The sequence below is a fragment of the Melanotaenia boesemani genome, chromosome 17, assembly GCF_017639745.1.
Source record: "Melanotaenia boesemani isolate fMelBoe1 chromosome 17, fMelBoe1.pri, whole genome shotgun sequence".
NCBI lineage: Eukaryota > Metazoa > Chordata > Actinopteri > Atheriniformes > Melanotaeniidae > Melanotaenia > Melanotaenia boesemani.
The window spans coordinates 11,071,646-11,098,199 of record NC_055698.1 but is presented as its reverse complement, the minus strand read 5'-3'; the positions used below and the strand labels follow the sequence as shown (position 1 = coordinate 11,098,199).

Below are 26,554 nucleotides of genomic sequence, written 5' to 3'. Positions count from 1 at the left end.
AAATGACATATTTGCACTGCAGACATCATAGGCTTAAAGCAGATAACTCACATAGAGGATGGTGTTTGGATCTGTGTGGAGATTTTAGTCTGTAAACATACTTTCATGTTCCTGCAGAAATCTCCAATATGCCCCAGAAGGAGCCACTTAGTTTCAGGGACTGTGCTGAGATCCTGCGATCAGGAGTGAAAGAAAGTGGAGTATATAGTATACACCTTCACAACTCCACCCAGGATGTCAAGGTAATGAAGCTTTAACCCTTTAAGTCTTATTAATGCAGTCTGGCATTAGAATGAGTTATCCTTATTTGTTATTATTGTGTGAGATTGTTTTGCAATCAAGGGTTAAAAGCTGTAAAATGGCTTTACTTTCAGGACTGTGAAATTATTTATATACCAGCATCTGTCTTCTGAAATCGAGTGTATATTTTGTATAATTTAAAAGTGTCACATGCTGAAATTTTGCTACATTTTTTCATTTTAAAGGCTCCAAAAAATCCAAGCGCCTATATTTGCTTTGGTAATTAATCTCAATTGTAATTTAAAACTTATTACGTTTTCTTTCAACTTTTCTCTTTCAACTCTGCACAGAAAAAAAATACATGGTTATATTTAGACATTATCTATAAAACATAGAGGATTAGGGCAGTGGTTCCCAAACTGGGGGGCACAGCAAGGCTAAATTAAACTTGTACTTTTTGCACTTCTAGCAAGAACAGAGATTTCAACTATCAAAAAAAGACAAGAAAATATGATGAGGTATGTCTTGCCCTAGACTTGACCAGGTAATGTTCAAGTCTTGACATTATTGTTGTTGTTGGAAAGAGGGCCCTGCAGAAAAATATTTGGGAACCACTGGGTCAGGAATACCAAAAACATGTGGTTAGGCATGGATAATAATAAAGTCCTGTCTACTAAATATTATGTTTTCAATCTTAACATAGCAATGAGTTTTTTTTTTTTTTATCTCATGAGAAAAAACCCTTTTTCTCTACTATTTTACCTTTGCATACAGAATAATCCAACTCTCTGAATCTGGTCCTTATTGTGGTGTTAGAGGTTTGAGTACTTTCATTAACCTGTGTAATCTGACAGATTAACCCATAGCAATGTGGTCCTAGGGGAATGGTCTGCTTACTAGCAATTTGAACACCTTGATGGATCAGCACCAGAAAGTAATAGTTACCTCACATTAAACAAAGACACTGTGGAGCACAGTGCCTGCAGTGCCTGGTGGCCGAGCCTTGGTGCCTGGGACTCTGCAACTCCATGTGGGATTACTGCCCGCAGGAAGGAAAATCAGGGTTGGGTGCCCTGCGAACTGGATAGTGGCTTAAGACAGGGACTTTAGTAGTCCAAGGGACATGGAATGTCACCTCTCTGGTAGGGAAGGCACGGGATTGGAGCATGAGATCAAGAGGTACCAGTTAGGTTCATCTAGACACATGGCTTGAGCTCTAGAACCAGTCTCTTTGAGAGACTAGTTAAGAGACTTGAATAAGGCTTCACCTGTGCTCAGAGCTGTGGGTTGTGACCAAAAAAAGAGGTGGACAAAATGGTTTTCCTCTGTAGGGTGTCTGGACTCTCTCTTAGAGATAGGGTGAGAAGTTTGGTCGCCTGGGAGGGTCTGAGGATTTTTTTCTTCTAGACATTGAGTGGAGCCAGAAGAGGTAGCTCGGGCATCATTTTAGGATGCCTACTAGACATCTCCATGGTGCGGTGTATAGCTGCTGCAGCTTTTCTTTGCATTTCAAATATCTTTGAAAGTGAGAGAAAGGTAATACACTACCAAGCTGATGCTTTAACTTAAATATGGCATTGTATAATTAGTTTTCCTCTTCTTGAGAATCTTCTCTTTGTTCAAAGAACTGGGAAAGTCTTGCATAAACTGCAGGTAATCTTTACTGTGGTACGACTATGTTTTGAACATGTAGAAAAAAGTATCTTTTACATATTATTTGTCCAGTTGGGCTTGCTTTAGATTACCTTGTGAAATGTTCACCTAAAAAACATCGAACGCCATCAGTTACAGCTTCTCATCTGGACCAAATCAAACAACCTTGATGTTCTTTGAAGGCTGTTTTCCTTTTCCTCTAGTTATCAGATTCAGAACCCTTTATTTATCCCCTAGGGGCAATTTGGTAGGACTATCACCCTACTGACATTCATACAAAACTTTTTTGTAAGACTTTTGTCCTTTTGTCTTTTATATAATACTGAAGCTAATTTCAGTCACTATATTAACCTTATAGACTTTTCCCAGCCTGTGTAATGCACACACTCATACAGTATAATGAAATTCAGTGGGTTTATCAATAATTGCAATAACTAACTATTCTGATTTCATGGTTATTTGCTTGGGCTTTGGTACAGAGGTAGTTAGAGATGCTATGCTGTGTTGCAAAGAGCAAAATTATTAAACAACAGGGGCTTTATGACCTTCAGGCCTCATGGTGAGTGAATGTATACTGCTGAATGCAAAGTCAAGAAAGCCTCAGAGGTACTTGCACTGATCTGAAGGACGTGGCTTCTGCCAAGTCAACCATATCATCCACCAGCAGGCTATCATTTCATAGAATCAAATCTAGCTTTCTTGGATGGGATCTTCACTCTCAAAGCTTAGCAGGGGAAAAATAAAAAAGATAACCATGAAACAACTTTTTGTTATGCATTACTTTCAGTCTAGTTTACTGTTGGCAGCGTCTCCTCCTGCCCATGTTTTCTCCAGCTCCGTCTCTTCATTTCCTGTGGGCAAGGCAGCCAGGTGTTAGGCAATGGTACCATGTGTTTCCTGCCAACAGGGGACAGTGTTCGTTTCCACTGATACAATTTAGTACCCCCCAAATCACTACTGCTTTCAATCAGTGCCATTACATTCCAGTGTGGCTGGCAAGCTGGGTGGCCGCACGAAAATGGGGCAGATACAAATTGCCCTATTTTCTCATCTTTTTTTTTTATTATTATTATTATTTGACCAGAGATAAAATGTTTCCACACATATCATCTTTATTTAGGTATTGGTTATATAAGAAACTTATATATCCATCTATCTATTTTCATATCACCTAGATGATGAAGGATTTAAATGAGTGGAAGCCACACAGAACATAGTTTGCATCAGCCTATTTTAAAATATTTTATATCTTTTTAATGAGCACTACATATGCACAAGGTTCATAAAATGAAATACACTCTCTCAGTTAAGTCAAATTATGATTATAGCCCCACTCTGCCATTTGATTGGAATACTGTTCTTGTTCCCACTTAGAGGCACATTTCAGGGGAATGATTTATTGACCAAAGTATGTACAGCTTTGGTACAATTGGTGGCAGTATGCCCCCTTTCAGCTCGTTAGAACTGGACTTTTTCCAGTTGACCTTTTACGTTATGGATAAAGTGAATAGACAGAAAATTTAGCTGGTGGCAAATTTGTACAATTGCTGGCCTTTTTGAGGGGAATTAAAGTAATATTGCATATTAGTTAATGCAAATTATGTAATGCGTTAACATAAAGTAAACCTGACAATTATTTCATTAATCTATTTATCTTTTAAATCAACTCTTCTCTGCATTTTATTGTAATTAGAAATCACCCATATTATTTCTCCTTGGTATAAATGTTCTTTTAAGTGTTAGATATGGATTATATCTAAAGTAGACTAACAATTGCATTCAGACATGACTTAGATTCATATTTCTTTTTTAAGCCTCTGTTTTTTAATTCAGTGTTGCACCTTTGTGGCCAAAAACTTGCACCAGAGAATAATAACAACACAGTACCAGTCTGCTTTGATTTTAGGGTTTTAAAAAACAAAATGCTTTTTGACCTTGATTTAGTTATGGGATATTACCTGAAAGTCTCATTGTGGCTCAAACAAAAACAAGCCATTGAAACTGTGTCAAACATATCCAGTATAGCGACTCATGACACTCAGGGTGGTCTGTTCAGAAAAATCATTTATCTGCAATCAATAATCATAAGTGTTCCAGGTTGTAGAATCACTGATAATTTTTCAAATTTGAGGTTAGAACAACGGCCAAAGACTTAAAACAAAATGCCTACAAAAACTGAAATTCAAGTCCAGTGCCTTGAATATGTAGTTAAAAATGATATAATTATTAAAAAGTATCTAATCTTTCTACCCACAGGAAAAACTCCCTCTGTCATCTTATCACCACATCTAAATGAGAGGCTGAAATATGTCCAGTTGCACCTAAAACACCTAAACCAAACCCCCACAACAAGTCTAGATTTCCAAATCTGTCACTAGGTGAATAAGTAAAATCCGTTTCTTCTTCTTCCTCCAAACGCATCTACATATGGCAAAATGTGCCGCCAAGTAAGAAAGAAAACAGTCTGTTGTAACCCAAAACGCCAAAGCTTTCTCCTCAACCCCCACTCAAGGGATAAGAGAACATACTGAGATGTTAGTTTTTCCTCCCCACCTGGGTCATATCATTGTGTGACACCCTGAAACGTGCCCCCTCCCTCCATTTTCTTGAGGCTTCCAAGGCAGCCTTCAAAAAGCAAAAAGGCTATAGTGTGTTTTATTTCTCCATGTCATTTCTCACCACTTTATTCTCTACCTTCTATTGTTGAGTGCTCTGATTACGTTAGATGTGGCATTCTGAAACTAATTCCTATTTACTGACATCTGCACTTGGGACTGATTAAACTTTAATTTCACATAGCTCAAAATGGGAAAACTAACCTTAAAGCTTGTCAGTACAAATAAACCTCATAATTGGTTCGAAAATTGTATTTTCCAGACAAAGCTGTTTTCTCTAAAAAAAAAAAAAAAAAAAGCTCTGATGTCTCTACTCTATGCAAACCTGCACAGCACCAAACAACAGACAGTGACAGCACTGGAGATTTTAGCAGCTCCAGAACCAAACGGTTCTATCAGCAGCTGGTGGAAGATTGTGGACTGATGTTCACCAGCTGGCTTGAAGCAAACTCAAAATTTATGGCTGGTTTGAACAGAGAAAAATGACTGTGACAAATATGTATGCTAAAAAGCTGCATATCAATCAGCAGTGCCAACTCATGACACTGATACAAACACGGCACTGAAAATGCTCATTGTTGTAAATCTTCTTTATTCCCAGGTGTTCTGTGACATGAAGACCAGAGGTGGGGGGTGGACGGTGCTGCAGCATCGAAGAAATGGCTCTGTTGATTTCAATCGCGAGTGGAAGGACTACAAAATGGTGTGTTTTGCAGACGTTGGGGGGTCAGTGTGCATTGCTATCAGTAAGTCGTGTGGACCAGTATCACAGGACAGCACAGGAGGTTTTAATAATTAGCCACGGGTGGTTTGGCATGAGGAGGCGTGGGAGACCGGCTAGCCTGTGATCCCAGGTGACCTGCGGTTGTTGTATTTGGCCGCCCTTGTGTTCTCTGCCACCTCCCATGTTATTGCACCTGCTCTCGCTCGTTCTCTCCATGTCAAACTCCCACACGGCCTCATACACAATAACACACAAGTTATGAACTAGTGTCTCACATAACAATATCATTTGTAACTATCTTCAAGATTCCAATACTTTTCCTGCTAGCTCCCCCCCCCCAAACAACAATCGAGACTGCACAAGAGACTGAAGCTGCTGCAGTGCCTTGGCTGAGTTTTAACACCACTGGCTTTTGTTTTGTTTGGAGATTAAATGATGCTTAGTGAAAACTCATCACAGAGTGTTTTTTTTTTTTTTTTTTTTTTAATTCAAACAGTATTCCAATTGTGCAACAGAAAAACCAATGCATGCAAACCTCTGACTGTTAAATTACACACAGAACAAGTGAGTGATGTTGGTTTGGGATTTTAACTGGACGCAGTAGCAATTTGTCTCTCACCCACGCAAACAAATCAATTGCCATGGCTTGGGTTGGAAATAAAATGCAGAGATGACTGTGACTGCAAACACAATAAGTGAGGGGAGGGAAAAAAGGCTTAAAAAACCTCTTTCAAGGACAATATTTTCACAAGTGGATGATAAACATTTGGCTCCAGCCAGGGCGTGGGAGCACTGGGGCCCTGTAGATGGCAGATAACGTATGTACTAAAATGCCTCACTGCCCCAGTCCACATATTTTCAAAAAGTGCTCAGAGTTGATCAAATTGTTGCACCCAACCTTGTCGGACAGATGATAAACGCTCCACAGCTCTTAATATACATTTGCTCTTTTTAAAGGGGAAAAAAAACACACTGTATGCGAAAGCGTTGCAAAAATAAATTAATAAATAAATAAAATAAAAATAAAGCTTATTCTGAATTTGAAATAAAATGACACAATTCAATAGATCTTAATGTATTTGATGTATACTCAATTAGTATTTTTCTATTTTTCACAGCAAGACCCCATCTTAAGCTTTCCCTTAATTCATTTCTCCTGCATCTTACATGCAGTGGTAAAAAAAAAAGGTTGGTACCAGCAGGTTTAGACAGGGACCCTAGAAAACCATATTTCAGCCACACAGAAAAAGCCACTCTAAGTGTTTCAGTCAACACTATATTTTTACCACTTTATCGTGCAGTCTGACAGCATTTTCTGATGAGAAGGACTGAAACCATTACATCTTTACTTTTTTTTAAAGCCACCAGACTCCCTTGATAAAAGCAATAATTTTTACCTCAAAATATCACTGCTTCCTTTTCACATCACAAAGGGTTGACTGATGGCAAGATAAAGAAGTGTAAATATTCCCAATATAGCATACACTTGCAAAGCTATTTCTTTATTTTTGTGATGTGATTTTGTGTGAAGTACACAAGTAGTCAGTCTTTCCTTCAGCTGACAGCGCTCAGAGCACTGTTGCTTTAGAAAAGTTCACAGTTACCCAAAATGGGACCACATGAAGAGCAAATTCATCTCAAACAACTATAACTTGAAAAAGTTTCAAAGATCCGAATGAAAAATGTATCGTGGCTTCTAAAAAAATGCATCACTTTTGCATCAAGCTGATATAAAGACGAGTGTTGCAACATAAATATTCGACGTTAAGAAAACGCAGTGACAAAGTAAATAACTGCTAAATTATTAGCTTTACTTGCCCTTCAGAAATCTTTAGGTTTCCTTTGCAAGACAGTTTTTTTTTAATTGCAATAATGCAAACATTATTATTATTAATTTAACTGATATGGATTATATTGTATTTGATTTAATTGGATTGCTGCAAACTGGATTACACTGGATTAAAATAACACTGAATGAGACTTTATCTTTAAAAGTACTCTGAGATTACTTTTGCCATGAATTGGTGCTATGCATGCAAAACCCAACTGAATTTCTTTAAAAGACTGTTTCGACTGCGCTCTAAAACATAATACAGTGTCTATTCACAAGTGCTTCACACAGCCCTACGTCATAGAGAAAACTAAGTAATATTCTTTAAACTAAACTTTGCACAAAAAGTAAGATAATTTGTGATTGGTTTATTATTTCTCTGTTGCTTTATGGCAATGCATTTCATAGTTTGACACCCTGTTTATTTCCCTTACCCCACCTTATGCAGGTCACTAGTTTAGTCACACACAGCTGTGCGATGGCATTCTGCTCTTCAACCAGCATTTGTCACTAGTCAGCCAATGTGGTTGTTGGTCATTCTGGCATTAACAGCACATCCTGGTCGGTCCCACAAGTGTTCAATAACGTTGAGTTCAGGACTGTAAGACAGGCCATTCTATCCTCTCCACTCCTAAATTCTAGAGCTAGTCTCTGATAAACTCAGCTCTGTGTGGAAGTGAGGGTTGTCATGTTGGAGGATAGAGTTTGGTCTCAGACTGTAGAGATATGGGATTACCACTAGTTGCAGAATCTCGTCTCAGTCTCTCTCTGCATTGAGATTGCCTTAAAATAACAACAAACCTTGTTTTTCCAGTGAGAAAATACTCTTCTTGTGGTGTTGCCATTTTGAGGAACTCACTTTGCTGGCTATCTCTGAATATCCCCTGTTATATGGAAATGCTGAAATGTGGCGTTGTGGAACACCAGCTTGAAGTTGCACTATGGCAGGGGTACGCAAGTTCTGGCCTTGCAAGCCGCAGTCCTGCAAGTTTTCAATGTTTCCCTGCTCTAACACACCTGATTTACATTAAATGGATCAAACAGCTTATCAAGTTTTGCTTAATGGCTCATTCATTTCAATCGCGAGTGTTCAAACTGGGAAACAAAACATATGAAGAACTGTGACTGTCAAGGCACAATGGCAAGACAAGTTCATTTGTATAGCACAGTTCAGGGTGGTTCAAAGTGCTGTACAGAAACATTGCAAAATCAGAAAATAAGAAGTGTAATTTAAAATTAAAAATAAAAGAAAAAGGAAGAGAAATAACATTAGATAAACAGTTTTAAAACATGATCAATTTTAAAAATTCAAGCTTTAAACAAAACAGTTCAGATTTGGACTTTTAAATAAAAACTATTGAAATGCAGCAGAAAACGGGTGGGTTTTTAACCTGCATTTAAATAAAAAGAGTTTCAGCTGATCTGAGGCTTTCTGGGAGTTTGTTCTAGACATGTGGGACATAGAAGCTGAATGTAGTTTCTCCATGTTTGGTTCTCACTCTGGGAACTGATAAGAGACCGGATCCAGATGACCTGAGGGTTCTGGTAGGTTCATACTGGGTCATGAGGCCACTGATGTATTTTGGTCCTAAACCATTCAGAACTTTATAGACCTGCAGCAGCACTTTAAACTAAATCCTCTGACAGAAAGGCAGCCAGTCTAAAAAGCTCAGAGCTGGACTGATGTGTTCCATTTTGTTGGTTTGAGTGAGGACTCAAGCACTAATGTTTTGCATAAGCTGCAGGTGTCTAATTGATATTTTAGACAGATCTGTAAAGAGGCTGTTACAATATTAAAGCCGACTAAAGATGAAAGTAAGGACTAGTCTTCCCAGGCCTAGCTATGACATCAGACCTTTTACCCTTGATATATTCTTAAGGTGATAGTAGGCTGACATTGTGATTCCCTTAATGACTCCATCAATACACCCAGATTTCTGGCCTGGTTGGTGGTTTTTAGGTTTATAGACCGAAGCTCTGTGGTGACCATTAATTGTTTCTCTTTGGCTCCAAAGACAATCAGCTCAGTTTTGTATTTGTTTAACTGAAGAAACTTCAGGTACATACATTTATTAATCTCCTCAATGCATTTACCAAGAGCCTGTATGGGGCCTCGGTCTCCTGGTGACATTGTAATATATATCTGTGTGTCATTTGTGTAGCTATGGTAACTAATTTTGTTTTTCTTTATGACGTGTGCCAGTGGGAGCATGTAGATGTTGAACAGAAGAGGCCCCAGGATGGAACCTTGGGTAACTCCACATGTAATTCTTGTCTGCTCAGATGTAAAGTTATCTATTGACACAAAGTGTTTCTAGTGCAGTAAGTACATTTTGAAGCAGTTTAGTACAGTGCCAGGGAGGTCCACCCAGTTCTCCTGTCGTTTGAGTAATATATTGTGGTTAACTGTATGAAATGCAGCACTGAGGTCCAGTAAGACTAAGGCTAACATTTTTTCATCATCTGTATTCAAACACATGTTATTAATCACTTTGCTCAGAGCAGTCTCAGTGCTGTGGGGCTGTCTAAAACCTGACTGGAAGACATCATAGCAGTTGTTTTGTGTTAAAAAGTCATTTAGCTGATCAAAAACAGCTTTTTCAGTGATCTTACTTGGAAATTGAAGTTTTAAGATCAACTTGTAGCTGTTATTTTGTGTCTTGTTAAGATTGTCCCTTTTTAGCATAGGCTTGATTACAGCTGTTTTTAGAAGCTCTGGGAAGACACACGAAATTAAAGACAAGTTCACAATCTTTAACAAATCTGGTTCCATGGTCTTTGAGACCTTTTTGAAAAAACCTGTGAGCAAGCTGTCCAAACAGCAAGATGAGGAGTTCCCCCAGATGGTTCTCCAGATCTTTGCTGTTAGGTGATTGGTGATTAATGTGGTGATTAAACTGGCTTCCAGTGGGCACAGTATATTTACTGAAACTGCTGTTGATGAACCCACTGCCTGTCTAATATTATGGATTTTGTCTGTGAATAATTTGGCAAACTCATTGCAGGCCTTGGTTGAACAAAGATCAGGTGCTACTGACACAGGAGGATTTTTTAACCTGTCGACAGTAGTGAATAAGACCTGAGCATTATGAGAGTTTTTGCTAATAATGTTAGAGAAATAGGACTTCCTTAGATTCCTCAGTTGTAAATTATATGAGTGAAGATTTTCTTTATGCAAGTCATAATAAACCTCTAGATTTGTTTTTCTCCTGCACTCGGCTTTCTGACACTCTCTTCTTTAATTCTTCTCTAGTGTTGAATTGGAGACTTTTTCCTTCCAGAGACAACCTTCACCTTACTGGGAGCAATAGCATCCATAATATTTGACATTTTAGCATTAAAACTAGTGACAATCCCCCCATTAGGGAAGGTGTTAAAGAGAAGACCTGGTTAAACATCTCACTCGTGTTTTCAGTCATACACCATTTTGTGATCACCTCCACTGAGACATTTGTGTAAACAGGAATCGTACTCTCAAAGATAACATCGTAATGATCAGACAGAAACCTGCCTACCCCTGCCATATGGCATGGGTCCTATCCAGATCAATCAAATGTGGCTTGTTTGGAGGAGACACCAACTGACTGTGTTAGCAGGGACAAGCTCGTAAGTGCAGATTACCACAGATCTGATTATCAGCACCTGGCATACCAGAAGCTCAAAATATGAGTCAGTAGCAGAATAAACTGTTTGGCACTGGCAAAGAGAATTTGGCAAGATTTAGTTTTCCATTAAAAATGTGGCACCATTTAAAAGGGAAATTATCAGGTTTTTCAAGAGTTATTGCCAAGAAAACAAAGACATTATAAGCCAACCACGAATTTCATTATGTTTTGTGCTAAGTTGATTTTTTTCTTTTCAATCAAGACCTTTCTAATTATGTGTAAAAAGTGCTTATATATATATATATATATATATATATATATATATATATATATATATATATATACACACACACATTACAATTCAAAAGTTTGGGGTCACTTTGCCATGGGATTCAATAGGGAAGTGACCCCAAACTATTGAACGGTAGTGTACATATATACATCCTGTACTCCCATCTTCTTCGAAATTGATCCAAACCCTGAAAATGACATTTTGAAGGTAATAAACCTAAAGTTTACTAAGTTTCTTTCAACGGGAAGGTGGTTTGTAGCAATATTATTTTTTGTTCAGTGTACAAATACAGTATTGCTGAGGAATTTTTCATTCATCACAATCAGGGTGCTAAAGAAAGGCTTAAATATCAAATTTCCTTTTAGCAAACTAAAACCAAAGATTTAAATTAACAGTCTAGGACAAATGATTTGGCAACACATCTAAAAAGGCTTAAGCAAATGGCAAAAACTTTATATAATTACTGAGAGTTTTGGTACAGTGAAGAAAGAAAAACTGAAACTCAAAATAAGCAAAAGCTCCTATTGTAATCAAATGCAAAGTTAAATCTAGGAAACCACACCAGTTTATTGTGGTTTCCTTGATTTTTATAACTTGAAATACTAAAATAACTCTTTCATTTTAGTAATCATCATTTGTAGTGGAGCATGTCTATTAGTTAAATATCACATAATTACAGATTCTTTACTGATGTTCTGCCAGTGTTTGAATAGGACAATGGCTTGCAATCATGCTATGCATGATAACTGGACAAAGTTACATTGCATTCTATATTTAAGGTGGTATGAATAGAAGCAATTTCTGAAGTTGTAACTCACACACATGCTGGAAGTATTAACACCTGAAAACAGCAGAACAAAGCATTTTCCTTTCATCACTGTCATTCTCATAAAACAGTTCCCTGTTTATGGAGGCAAAAGCTTGTGTGCAAATTTAAGAAGCATACCTCAATTTTTTTTCCCCGAAAAAAATCCCCTCTGTTTTCCTTTTCCAAAAGTAAGAGAAAACCCATGTCGATGCCCAGGTTTTAAGTTTAAACAAATAGTGGATTACTCTGCAAAGCCAGCTGTTACTTTAGTTTTTGTTTTGTTTAAGTGCTGCAGGTCTAAATGGAGCATTGATAGGGCACTAAGGTAAATCAATGTCTCTATTTTCTGGTCTCAAACTCTGGAAGTGGAATTTTTCACTTCCTAAACTCAGAGGATTATCTTAACCTATCAGAATGATAAATGTACCTTCTTAAAGCAAGTTCCATTTTCATATTAATGCAGAAAAAAATTTGGCTGGATGCTGGAAAAAACAACCCCCTTGTTAGAATATTTTTATTTCTTATTATTTCTGTGTCTTTGTGCCTAATCCAGGGCTTTGGAGAGCCGTCCGGGGAATACTGGCTGGGGAATGATATCATCCACAAACTGACCAGCTCCCAGGAATACAGTCTACACGTCCAGCTAAAAGACAGGGAGGGGAATGAAGCCTTCTCACACTATGATCGCTTCTACATAGATGGAGAGGAAAGCAACTACAGGTAACCCGAAAAGTGATTTTAACTATTTTGTAGTATGGGGTGATTTGACTCTTACAGGTGTGCCACTGAATACTTTTCCTCCACTTTTCCAGATATGACATAGATAGAGCTTCAAGTACAGATATAGCTTCAATACATATATATATACACTACCGTTCAAAAGTTTGGGGTCACTTTGCCATGGGATTCAATAGGGAAGTGACCCCAAACTTTTGTGGTATACGGTAAAACGGTAGTGTATATATATATATATATATATATGTATATATATATCCCCCACTGGAATGTTTTAAAAGCCTACTTTTGTGATAAACAACGTTATTGCCCAGTAACACCTAAAAAAAACTCTGGTATCCTCACCAGTTAAACTGAGTTTTTTTTTTTTTTAATATGATTAAAAACGAGGAGTTAATTGGAGGGTATGTAACCACTTTTGCATGCCTGCATCTTCCTGCTCTCATCACAACAGCTACTGCGGCCCCTGAAATTCCCCACGGACATCCACATTCCCAGGAGTATAAAATGCTTGTTAATACCTGCTGCTGCCAGGAACTGACAACACAAACAAAGCTCCCCGGTAACCCTGACATCACGAACAAGATTATGTGTGGGCGTGCTGAAGCTGTGCTTCATCCAAAGCAGACACAAATAAAAATGTAAATCAAATCAGCTCATGGTAAATTTGACATGAAGTCACAGGAATTTGGCCTTGTTTAGTAAGAGTTTATGGAGGCTGATGATCTGAGAGATGACAAATCATAATCACATGTGGATGTATCTTTCCAAAATCTTTAATAGTATAGCAAATTACATTAGCCTGAGTTTCTTCCATATAATTAGCGTGATAAAACTGAATGTTTCACAATCGTGCTGTAGGCTACTCTGTGTGAGGTGAAGCACCTGAGTGATTGTAATCACCTCTCTGGCTTACTACATTTGAGATCACATTCTGTTTAACTCATTCAATATGTACCAACTTCACATGCACTTCGAAGACGGCGGCTTGGCCTGTGGTTTTATATTCTAACTCCCAAGCCGGAGCTATGGTGCTCTGCAGCTATTCAGCCAGAGAAATTCTCATCCTCAGCTGCATCCAGCACGTTCCCTGGAGCAGCACAGAGGTCTTCACCTAAAACTCAGTTAACAAGATTCATACATAAATCATCACCATGGCAGACCACTTCTCCTGTGAGGTTGCCAAGAACAGCTGTCTTTATATTAAAGGAAGTTGTAGACATTCTTTAACGTAACACTATCTTTGTTATTAATGCATACAATAACAATATTAAAAGACAGTCACCTTGAAAACAGTTAGCCGGTGGTCTGGGATACTGGTGGAATTACTTGACCTATACAACATGTCTGAAAGTCATGGTTAATACAGATGTTGAAGGGGTTAGAGGAGCTGGTGACCTGCATTGTACATAGTTTGCTATGGGATATCTTGTGGCTTGTGGTTGCCATCTTGTCAAATTTGATATTTTTAATCAAGTCACCAGTTCATAATGTGACGAAAAGTTATAGTTTCCTGGAAAAAGAACATCCCATTTCCTCTTCTAGTCATTATTATTGTTCCCATCCTCAGTGATCACACACTCTCCTCTTGCATCCTGCCACTCGCAGAGAATAAAAGTTGTTTTTTTTTTTTTTTTTATTCTGTTTTGCATACAAAGGTACCATTCTCAAGAGATGCTTTGTAAGGTAGACAAAACGTGTTTCAGGTAAATACTGTGGACATTTGTTTAATGTCCACGATTACTAAGACCATGTAAATATATTTTTACTATCACTAGATAAGTAGGTCAAACTCTTTATAGCTGGGTTTGGACTGTGGAGTCATGTAGTAGTTTGCTATGCTGCCTCGCTTTGGCTTTATCATTCCTATGTTAAGTTGAAATGTCATCATTGTGCCTACATGACTTATCTTAGGTGCTTAGGCTATCGTCACACTGAAGGCAAAAAAATCTCAAATCCGACTTTTTTGCCCATATTTGAAACATATCTGATCTCATTTATGACACTGAACACCACAAATCAGATTTTTTTTTCAAATCCGACCCAGGCCACTTTACCAAATCAGATACATATCTGATTTTTGTCAAAGCAACCTCAGTGTGAACAGTCATGTTGCATTTCATCTGACTTTTACATCATTGAAGTTAGACAGATATCACAATTTCCAGGCCAGAGGAGGCAGGACATGGCGAGATCAAATGTAAGATCAATGGACAGAATAATATATCATAATTCTGTCTGCGCTGATTACGCAACAACTTCAAAAACTGCTACACATATGCTGACAAGTGTAGCATCCATATTTATCTCTGTTTACACAGCATGCTGTGTGTGATGTCATGTTTTCTCTGTGCATCACCTCTGCGGGTCACTCCAGGGCTGTAGACTGTTCACACAGACAGCAGTCACATAAATCATAATGTGAACAACCACGTAAAAAAAAAAACCCAAAAAATCAGAACTGAGCTTTATGACCCGCAGTGTGAACGTAGCCTCAGATGTTCTCTCACAGTCTAAGGCATGTACAGTATAATAAGCTAACTTGTTATTCTAAACTGGCTTTAGCAGCAGAGCTGTTTCCAGTGGATTCATTTTCTGTCCAAGAACTTAAAAATCCATTTTACATCAGTAGAGATGCAAAGGTTTTCTCTCAAAGGTACAGACAAGAAAGCACAAAATGTATTCATTTTAAAGATATAGCAACGGTAGCATGCTATGTACCTTCTTCAGATCATTCCTAAATCCAGATTTCTTAGTGTGCGTGGTGTTTTTGTCCTGCCATGTGAACTTAGAAATTCATTCTTAATTTACTGATCACAGACAACATGGCCCAGGCTAGAAAGGGGAACTCAGATAACTCAATGGAGAGCACAACACTAACTAGATAGTATGACGGGGTAGAGGAGAGGCCATGCAGCAGGACTGACCTCCTGATCCATTTTCTTTAAATCACAGCTGACACACACATGCACACATATAAAAATACACAAACAGACCTAGAATCTCAGATGTGCACTTACATACAATCAGCTGCTGCTTTGTGAAAGTGAACTAATGCAGCATAAGGAGGAATTTCTTTTTGACTGTATTGTTTCACAAAGCACAGCGTAGAAGAAAAATAATGTTTTTTCTTTTGTTTTTTCTTTGTTCTTTGATACAACTTTTAAACTGATGATTAGCAATACCGGGAACCTGGGGGAGCTTCTACCATCTATACTAAAAAGGTTGTGATATCCTACAATGGTTTTCAAGAATATATAACTTTATTTTCTTTTGGGATTCATTATTCATCCCCAAGATGCTATTGTTTGCAGCATCAAAATTAAATCCTAAAGATGACAAATCAACAAAAAGTAAAAATATCATGAGCCTTTTGTAGCAGTCATGTAAAGCTAGAGTTGTGTTTTGTTCACTAAAGAATTAATATGAATACTCAGCTTACTATAGTTATCAAATGGTATTCATTGTCCTTTACAGCCTGTTAGAGGCTTATAATGCCTGTGGATGCACTATTCATTGAAAGTCTCTCTTTTTTTTTTTTAAACCTCCCAATCCAGTCTTAATGTCGAGGGCTTTAGTGGCACTGCTGGCCGAACCAGTAGCCTCAGCCACAATGGCAGCCAATTCAGCACCAAGGACAGAGACAATGACCGTTGCACCTGCAAGTGCGCACAGCTCGCTTCAGGAGGTACACTATGTCGATCAAATGGTGCTATCGTTTCAATCTGTCTCTCTTTATAACCCCTCTCGTTAAACATTTCTACCCACCCCCTTGTAAATGTCCTGCTGTGCCTTTCATTTCCCCTCTGCACTAGTATAAACTTACTGCTGACTTACAGCTGTACATTTGGGTGTTGTGTTTCACGAACTTGCATTCAACTGATTCTGACATTTTTCCTTGAACTCTCTACCACTCTCCCTCTGCAGGATGGTGGTTTGAAGCTTGTGGCCCATCGAACCTGAATGGGATTTATTACCCGGCTTCATTCAATGTGGCTCGCTACAATGGTATCAAGTGGTACTATTGGAAAGGTCCAAATCTGATGGCTACCATGACAACGATGATGGTGCGCCCAGCTAACTTCTAATGGCATGACTTATTCTTCATATGCAATTATGAACTGGTTGCCATCACTGATTAACACGATGAATTACACCCAGGAAGAGGTGTATTTTAGTTGCTCCAGTCTCAGCAACCATCTAATTCCTTTGTACTAATCATGAAAAAGGAGGCATGTAAGGATGACAGTTTCTTCATAATTCCCTGTCATTATGTCGGACTTGCTGCAGCAGGACAGGTCCTATAACCGCAAGTGGGGACATTTCAGCTAAACAGCACCCTTGGACCTCATGTTTTCACCTTTTGTTTTCCCTGAGATTTAGTCAATTACTGCACAAAAAAGCTACCCAAGGGGTATGGAAGTTAGATTTTTGGAGCTAATCCAAAGCAGAGTTGGCAACTATAACTTCTGGACATCTGTAAGAGACATATTTGGCGATCGCCTGGAGACATACAGTACAGTATGAAGGTTTCTGTGAACTGTATGAGTGAAGAAACTCACTAACCCTGGCAAAATGTTAGGAACTGATAGACTGTTAATGGCAGGAGACAGAGGATATCAACTTCCAAACAAAATAATGTAGATTTAAAATTGAGTTATGCGGTTAGCAATAATCCCAACAGTATTCAAACATATACATTGAGTAACACATGGAATAGCCTTAAATAAATAAAATATCAACACTGCTTTAACAGTAAAAAGATTTTTAACTTGGACTTTGTCATCTTTCACTTTCACTGAAATATATTAAAAGACAAAAATCCTTTCATTAAACTAATAATAATAATAATCTGAACCTGTCAGTTGCAAATTTATCTTACATTTACCTAATTATTTTACCATTAGGGTGGCTGCCAATCCAAGTTAAGACCTAGTTCAAAGATATCACGCACTATCCTCTTAGATATGAAACCTAGTAAGCATCTAATTGTGTTAACTATTTTTGAGGCAACATCGATTCACATTTGTTCCTATAGTGAAGTGATTTACATGATATGCTTCAAAAGATTCACACTGAATGTTCAGTCAACTTGTTTTGTAATAATTATGAGATTTGTACAGTTTTTTTTGTTGTTGTTGTTGTTTTTTCTATTTTTTTTTTAATGTTTAAAAGTGTTTAAAGGTGCAGTTATGTGCCCACACATTAGGAGATCTTATACTTCTACGGTTTATCACGTTCATAAAACCACACCACAATAAAGAACAGCAAGTATAACAGTCTTTGCCCTTTGCTGTATCTCCCAAAGGGGTTTTCAGAATGAAATATTCCCAATTCTTTCCACACACACCTCTCATAAAACTTTATTTGTGAGACATTTTGCTCATAAAAACACATCATCTTTTTCCACTGGTGTGATTTACTTTAAAATATTAAACATTTGTAGCATCTGGAAACAACGCTGTAAATTATGTTTTGATTTTGTTAAAAACTATAAAGTAATATCTAGTTCTTGGGTCCTACAGCCTCTGGTGCCAGGTGTTTGTCTTCATGTCAGATACAACTTCAAAAAGCCACACATGCTGGAATTGGGAAGTCAGACGAGCTTCGCTTTGCACCAGTGATCTGATGAATCATCCAATAACAAAGATCCCTGTGGTGCCCATTAGAAAGTAGATGGGTTGCACCTCAACAAATAGTAACCAGCATCTGCTGGTGCACACTGGGGACAGCAGCCGCTGCTAAGTGGAGGATGACTCATGAGGATGTTGGCAGGCCATATCTACAATATCTGCTAAGTCCTGAGCTTCATTTGTTGAAGGACAGACTGTGAGAAGAGCGCTTAAACATCTCATCTGCTCTGTGTGAAACATCTCTGCTGCAAATTAGAGATGACTGCAGAAACTGCAACATGTGTAATGTACAGTGCTGTGAGCCAAGTTTTGGTGTTTGACATGTCCTGTTTATTGCAGTTGATGTTGGAGGTACTTAAAAAAGGAAATATTTGCTTTCTGGAAAAATATATGGGAAAATAAATTTCAAATAAAACAAAAAAACTGGTTGACTTGTACAAACAACAAGCTTTTTTTGCATGCTTTATGGCTTGTGAAGGACCACTGTCTTACACTGTGAAGTCCAGATATCCATACCAGATATCAGGTCTGGTGGCCATTTTGTGTACTGCACCATCTTGCAGCGTCACCATTACTGAGGTGGCAAGTCCTGATTACCTTGTATCTGCCACTACCTGCTGACATAGTAACATGAATAGCTGGACTGATGACGTCAGACAGTGGTCTACAGTTACTGATAAAGGTATCTTATCTGGAGATCTCAAAATTATTCTATTTTTCATTATAGTTAGACATCAGGGCATTAATGTTGACTATGATTTATCTGACAGAAACCAGTTTTAATAAACTTACAATCTACACTGGACAATAAAACACTAATCTCATAGTAACTTGTCAAAAGTTGGTGAAGAAATAGCTTAAAATTTTGCAAAGGTTGTTAATTTTCTATTTAGTCAGATATTTGACATTGTTTAGCTTTAACTAGTTTCAGGTTGCTGAACACCATTTACATGATCAGTTTGTGTTACCGATTGTGTCCTAAGTAGTGCAACAGGCAACTGTTTCAGTTGTTTTCTAAATCCTGTGATAACATTGTCTGTGAGCATTATTTTAATCTTATATATATTTAGTTTAGAAAATTTTAGTTACAAGATAGTAAGTTAAAATCACAACAAATAAGGCTTTTAACTGGCTGTCGAAACATATGGGTTGTGTGGGGGACAGCATAGATTGAATGATTTTTAATTTTATTGCCCTGTTAAATGCTAACAACATTACATTTCATAATCTCCCACATTAGTCATTTGGTGTACAGGCATTGGCAAAAAAAAAAACAAAAACAAAACACAGAAGTGAGCAATAACACCTACAGTGTTAGCTAGTCTCCCTCAGTAACATTGCAGTTCCTTGTCTTCAGTAACATGAACTAACTTTACAAATGTTACTTGTTGCATCATGTTAAGCTGGACAATAACATGGATTTTATAAACTTAGTGTCGGATTGACAACTTTTCACCAGACCTTACCGTGCTGTAGTTGTTGGTAATACACTCCCGTGTTTCTTCTGCTGTGCATCAATGGTGTTCTGCCTGATGCCCAGACACTGCCATCAGCCGAGAGTCAGCGTCAACCGCTGCCCTTCTACTGCTGGTTGAACAGCCAATAGCCGCACAAATCTTTTCAGATTTCCATGAGATCATTAAGAAAATAGTATGGTTCCCAACTTTTTGCTCAAAATGCACAGAAATGCAACCTCAGCAATAGCAGAGAATCTGCTTCTGGTGTTTGCCCAGATTTGTAGGCCCAAAGCAAGCAGGTCTTGTCGTGACTGGTCAGACAGCGCAAGCACCTGCCAGGATCCTCTGGATTGTTTACCACAATGTTGGTGATAGCTGAGTCATCCGAATTTGCTGTCGTTTACACTGGCATAAAAGACATTTCTTAATTTTTAGCTTGATCTGTATTCCTGCTATGCTAACCGCTCAGTGTTTACTGCTGTACAACTAAACTCATGAGAATGGGTCAAGGGCCGCGTTAGACACTCTGGACTAACCGATGAGGTTTAGCATGAGCACAACTTACACTATACCTTCAGCTGACAAAACTAAAATGATCCAAAATTATAACTGTTATAAGTTACCACATTGACATACAAAATTTTATTTATGTTTTTTTTTTTTTTTTCAATAGATTTCATTATTCATCTTTGGATTGCTAAGCAGTTGCTAGACCAATTCTTGGAGTTGCTATAGCAACGCCAAGCTGCCGTCTGGCACTGCCCTTCATTTAAATGAATGATTTGAGCAATATGTGAGAAAAGTAGAAACATCGTTACAAGTGCCAGCAGCCATGAAATATTTGGCCATATATCAGACAGCTGTGATGGCAGGCCTGAGCCATTTCACAGACTGTATAAGCAGAAAAGCAACCCCAGCCCACACTTGCAGTCCCTTTCTGCTTTCATGCACTGACCCTGGTGCTAAGCAAGTTTATCATGACCTCCAAGGCCCAGACAGGCAATAGCTCATAGTGGGGTTGACCAGAGGTGAATCCATCAAAGCGACTTTAATAAAGACCACTTGATTTGGCCTGCTGGCTCTACAAATGAAATAGTTGTGTTCAGGTCCAGTGAAGCAGACCACTCTTGTCTACTTGTCACCATCCCAGTTTATTATATGGGTTTTTGTAGGCACAGAGGCGGAGACAGGGAGACAATTTATTCAAGAAATGTGTTAAAATTTTATCTATAAATGTGGCAATGAATCACACAGTGGGGGATCCTTAGTAAAGAAAAGCTTACCTCTATGTGCATAAAAAATTTAAAAAAAAATCTCCTGTAACAAAATGTTCTTATGTCTGTAGATGAGATAATCTGTACTTGATGCTTGCATTTACCACAAACACTACAATTTCATAAATAAGCTCTTCTTTGGTATGTCTATCATTACAAATCCATGTTGTTTGAAGAATTACTGCTCAATCCAAAAGGTCTAGCTTTCAAAGACATTAAATCTAATTAGATTAACAAGAACATGATTAAAAATTTGTGAGAAATATATCACAATTTTCTCAAGGCTTTCTCAAAAGCAAAGTTTCAAAGATGTATCTGAAGGTAGTTAGAAATGTTTTGTGCCTTAATTCAGTGGTCAATGAGTTCTAGGTGGTTCTAATGGGAAAAAACTCACATTGTGATCTGGAAATGGTTTATGCACCATCTGTGGATCTAAATGGTTGTGAAGGCTTGTACCGGGTCAATAAGTGTGAGATGTATTTGGGGTGAAGATTCTTCAGGCTGCAAAGGTAAGTAGGAAAATTTTAAAATCAATATGTAATTTAACAGGTAACCAGTGCAACAAGCCAAGCACAGGGGTGTCCAGGTAGTCAAGGCAAGAATAGACAAAAACATGTACACAATTTTGTAAGTCAGTATTTAAAAGAAATGAACTGATGTTTAAGATTGCCTTAAGCAATTAGAAAAAGAGAAAAGAAACAGGTTCGAAATCAACACAAAGGTTAAAATGAACTGTATTCTTGATGATATTAGTTAAAAGGTTGACAAGAAACAACAGAACTGAAAGAAATTGGCTAAGTGTCATCAGCGTAAATAAGAATTTACTTTATGACCAATAGTGATGCGAAGTTCGACTCTTTTCACTAACCCAGGTCTTTTACTCTCGAACAGTAAAGTAAACGAATCTTGAACGAGTCATGTCGTTCATTTTTACAGCAGGTGGTGTTGTAAAAAAGTCCGCGATTCTCAAGCAGTAAATACTGAAGGCGACAAAACTACTGGTAATGCCACAAGCAATTCAAACCATGTGAAAACGTAGGGAAGCAAATAAACACCACAATAAAGTGATTTGTGTCCTACATCCTCCCTGCCATTGTTTAACAGCGCAACAGTGACTCAGTAGCTATCACGTGACAAATGAACAAGAGACCGAGCCGAGAGCGAACGTACTGCTGAGCTTGATACAGCTTGAGCTGTGAACGAACAAAGGAAGACCCGTTCAGAGACCGAGTTGCCTGTCACGTGACAGAGAGAAGAACTAGAGAGACCAATCCGAGAGCGAACGTACTGCTCGCCAAACAGCCTGAGTGATGAACGAGAACGAGAACGAGAACGTGCAGCCCGAGCTGTCTGTCACAAATGCCTGAGCAGCCTGGCTGTCACGTGGCAAAAGAACGAGGACCTGAGGACGGACCTGAGCGAGTCCTGAACGAATCATTTCTGTTTCCTGTCCTGACCTACTGACTGAGTTTATGCAGCTGCCTCCATGTGGCGAGAGGAGGTACCGCATGAAAATGAACGAATCGCTCACTGAGAGGACCCGTTACTCCCGAGTCATATAAAGGATTAGTTCATACTGAACGAATCGTTCGTGACCGACACATCACTAATGACCAAGAGGTAGCATGTAATAAGTAAACAGAAGCAGGTCCAGGACTGAGCCCTGTGGTGAACCGCAAGTCATCTGAGCCAGACATCTACAATCTGCCATTTGCTGTAAACCTTTTACATTAAACACTTTTTCTTGACTAGTATATACTTTAAGATGTTTGTGCTTACTCATGCAGAACAGCCAAAACATGAAATGGACATAGGTTAGCTAACATAAACTGACAGTTAAGCTGGTAGCTAACTTCAAAACTATATCTATTTCCTCTCTTGACTGTGTGTTCAAGGTTCAAAGATTCTTTATTATCCCGTGACGGTAATTTGTTGTACAGCCAGCAGTAAAAACAATCAGTCATAAACACACAAATAACAATAAATATTGTGTGTGGTCACAGGATCAGGGAAAGATTCATGAAGCAAGCAATTACATATTATGCAGTACCAGCCAAAAGTTTGGATGCACTTTCCCCTAAGATTTAAAAGTGCATCCAAACTATTAAGTGGCATCTCCAGATATTTTATGTGATCATTTTGCATCTTAACCTCAACTCAAAAGTAGTGTTAATTTTATCAGCCATTTTTAAATTTAGTCTCAATTTTAGTCCAGTTTCCATCGCGCTTATTAGTTTTTATCACATTTAGTCAACCTCATCCCGTTTTTATTTAGTCAAGTTTTAGTTGACTATAAGTATTTTAGTCTTTATTTTAGTCCAAGAAAACATAATTTTATTTGTCTACTTTTAGTCAACAAAAGCTGTCAACATTTTAGTCTAGTTTTAGCCTTGTACTTTTTTTTGTCAGGAGATAATATTAAACATTGTTAGTAGTATATCACATTGTTAGTAGTTAGTAGAACATTGTTAAATGAAGTTTAACATTGTTAAACTAAATTTAACAATCCATTTTAAACATAACTATCTTATTTATGCAGAAACAATTGCAGGCATTGTTATGTTTGCATGCATTTATTTATATTAATATTGATGCCAATTCAGATCAAATGACCTTGTGATGGTAACCTGAAGACAAACAAAACAGCATTTTGGGATGCAAACTCCTAGAGCAGTGGTTCCCAACCTTTTTTAGCTTGGAACCCCATTTTGATATCACAAAACTCTGGCGACCCCAGACATTCAAAATACTGACAATTTTACTTACTTTTATACCACATTTAAGCTATTTCGTGTATGAAAATGTAGGTTAAAGTTGTTTTCAATTAAGTGGGGCATAATATTTTATTTTATCTAGTTGATTTGTTTTAGTACATTTTAGTTTTTACTTTGCATCCAGGTGTAGTTGCCCAGATGTTTTGTGTTAACTATAGTTTGCTTGCAGCTCCTAGATTTGCTCATACTTCTGTCTGCTTTAATTAAACTTGCAATCCAACTGAAAACATAGTTGCCCGACCAGTATAACGTATCTAAGTTAGCATAAAGTCAACTTCACACACAACTCTACCAAAAAGTGGCTACTATCGCTACATGCTACGAAGCTATTAAGTTTGCCAGCGGCTTGCAGTGAGTTTAACGTGATTGTTGGAACATTACAGCCGGTGGTTTAATGTTACGTTATAAACAACCACCACCAAACTTTTTGTTAACTTACCACGATGTCTTTTTGGTGAACTGTGACGAGTCTCTTCAGGTTTGTTGTGTTTTTTCCAGCTACTTTGTGCCCACATTCCTTCCCTTCAACTAAAATCAATCATAAGGTTTTTTCTCCACTTCAGTGAAGCAAAAATGGGTCCATATATCATGTCTTCTCTTTCTCTTGGGCCCTGTGCAAAGCATGGCCATTAATGTTTTATTTTTAACTTTTCACTGTGAATCCACCTCCTGTCTGTCTCATGGGTTTATAAACCTGCCTGCTGCAGGTTTGAAAAGGGTGTGTGTGTGTGTGTGAGTGGCAAAAGAGTAGAGAAGGAGGAGGAGACAGGATCTGACAAAATTATATCGTATAATAATATAATCTAATTTTCATCTCGTCTTTGTTCGTGAACTAGATTTTAGCCCAGTTTTTATTTAGTGAAGCACATTTTCGTCTCGTATTATTCCACGAAAATACATTCTGATTTAGTCCCAGTTCTTGTTTATTAATGGGGGTTTTAGTCTCGTCTAGTCTAGTTTTCGTCCAATGAAAAATGTGCGTTGACAAAAATATTTTTGTTTAGTTTTCGTTAACGAAATTAAGACTACTCAGAAGCATGCAGGTGGGTATTTCTTAAATCTTTTATCAGTCATTCCTGGTTGTTTTCTTCATGAAAATTTAAAATGAAATCCAACAATAAGAAAGATACAATCTTTTTTTCGAAAAAACCGCTAGTAGTTTTAACCACCTTAAAATCTTATTTCATGGAATAAGGCATGAGTAGGTGTCAGGCCTATTCATCACCTTTCACAGGAGCCAGGTTAGCTTCCTGCTGCTTTGGTTCATGGTAAGCTAACCCAGCAGACACCTGGCTATACCTTTGAATTAATTAAAGAAATAAATATTTTCAACTTAACTCACTAACTTTGCCTGTCAAAATTTCAGATGTGCTTTAAATTAAAGGAATTAAAGGAAAAACAAAACAAACAATCCCAAATGATACTCAAAACGACTGCTTGTCGTCAATGAATTTGAGAAGATTGATGTATTTATTTATTTATTTATTTATTATATTTAGGTAAAAACAGCAATTTTGGGCATTGAGTTGCTGCGGATTGTGAGATCAAATAAAAATAATTAGGAATATTTCATTACTAACTTGGGGTTGAAATTAAGGGAGGTTATCTTATTCCATGCTTTGCTTGAAAGGAGGCCCACTCCCTGACTTTGACAACCATTACTTCAAAACAATAGATTGCATTTTGAATGCTGTAAAGAAGTTGTATTTTATTTTATTTTATTTTATTTTATTTTATTTTATTTTATTTATTTATTTTGGCTAACATTTGTGTGCACTGCATCTGCTGTCTTATGATTAACAGTTGTGCCAATAAAGCACCTCAGTTCCACCAATTTGAATGAGACAAAGAAAAATCTGCTTGTTGGTGAGTGAAAAGGCAGAGGAAAGGGTGGGCATCCTTGCATGCAGTATGTTGACCTGCTGTGTATATTAACCTATGTGAGCAGAGCATAACCTGGGCAGTTTCTGCTCCGCTGGTGTTTACAGACTCGCTTGAGGATTTATCATCCTGCCCAGCTAGACAGCTAGATGCAGAAGAGGATGAAGGAAAGTGTACCGACTGCAAGAGAAGAGAGAGAGAGAGACGAGAAGATGGGAGGCAGAGCCAAGAGCTCGTAAGTCCTTGTCTCCCTCTTGTTCTACTGTGCCTTTGATTCATAAGGGCTATGATGACCGGCCAGGGCAGGGCCAGGCATGGCATTTTGGCAGGAGTGGAGAAATGAGGGAGGGCTGGGGACTAATTTGTAAAAGTTGTCCTTGCTGTGTGGTTTACTGTGTCAGCATGCAGCACATTTAACGGCAGTCATTGAAAAAGCAATACTGTCCATATATCAGTCTGTCTTGTGTGATACATCAGCTCCTATATCTTTTGGGTTTTTCTTTATAGAATGAGAAAAGGCAAAACATCAGCTGTCATGTCATGTTTGGACAGGAGAAGTCCAAAAAAAAAAAAAAAAAACCTCCTCAGGCCACTTGGGGGCACTGGTGGCACAATGAATCCTTCCTACCTGGCTCACGTTTACTTGGTGGATCTGGTTGCTGCTCACTCTTTCTGTCTTCCCCTCCACCATAGGTCTGGATTATATAACTCTGCTTCAGTAACGCATCTTCCACCATGTGCTGCCCTCCAAGCAGATGGTTAACTAAAGGCTAGAGAGGACACTGAGAGGTGTGGGGTGGGGGCTACCTCTGGAAACTTGCATTAAAAATCCCCATAAGAATGTATACTTGAAATCAACTGGTGACTTTGAAAAGGGTAAAAACATATTTCTAGTAGAAGCTTTGTTAAGTCTTACACCACTAAAAAAGGACATAAAATAATGCTTTCTGGAGACAGGGCTGTGGTCACAAGTATCAAAACCACCAACATTTTTCCTTGAAGATGAAGAAAGAAACTCTCTGTTGAGGTGGA

General features: G+C 38.0%; 1 protein-coding gene across 1 annotated transcript in view; it reads left to right on the top strand.

The window, feature by feature from the left end:
* angpt2b (angiopoietin 2b) overlaps nt 1-18,666 on the top strand; it is a 28,048-nt gene extending 9,382 nt beyond the window's left edge. The window contains exons 5-10 of the mRNA XM_042012240.1: nt 118-242; nt 5,110-5,211; nt 12,322-12,488; nt 16,061-16,191; nt 16,431-16,570; nt 18,029-18,666. Of these exons, the coding sequence (XP_041868174.1) occupies nt 118-242; nt 5,110-5,211; nt 12,322-12,488; nt 16,061-16,191; nt 16,431-16,570; nt 18,029-18,127 (764 nt within the window). The 3' untranslated portion in view covers nt 18,128-18,666. The remainder of the gene's footprint in view (nt 1-117; nt 243-5,109; nt 5,212-12,321; nt 12,489-16,060; nt 16,192-16,430; nt 16,571-18,028) is intronic.
* Nucleotides 18,667-26,554: the final 7,888 nt, after the last annotated feature.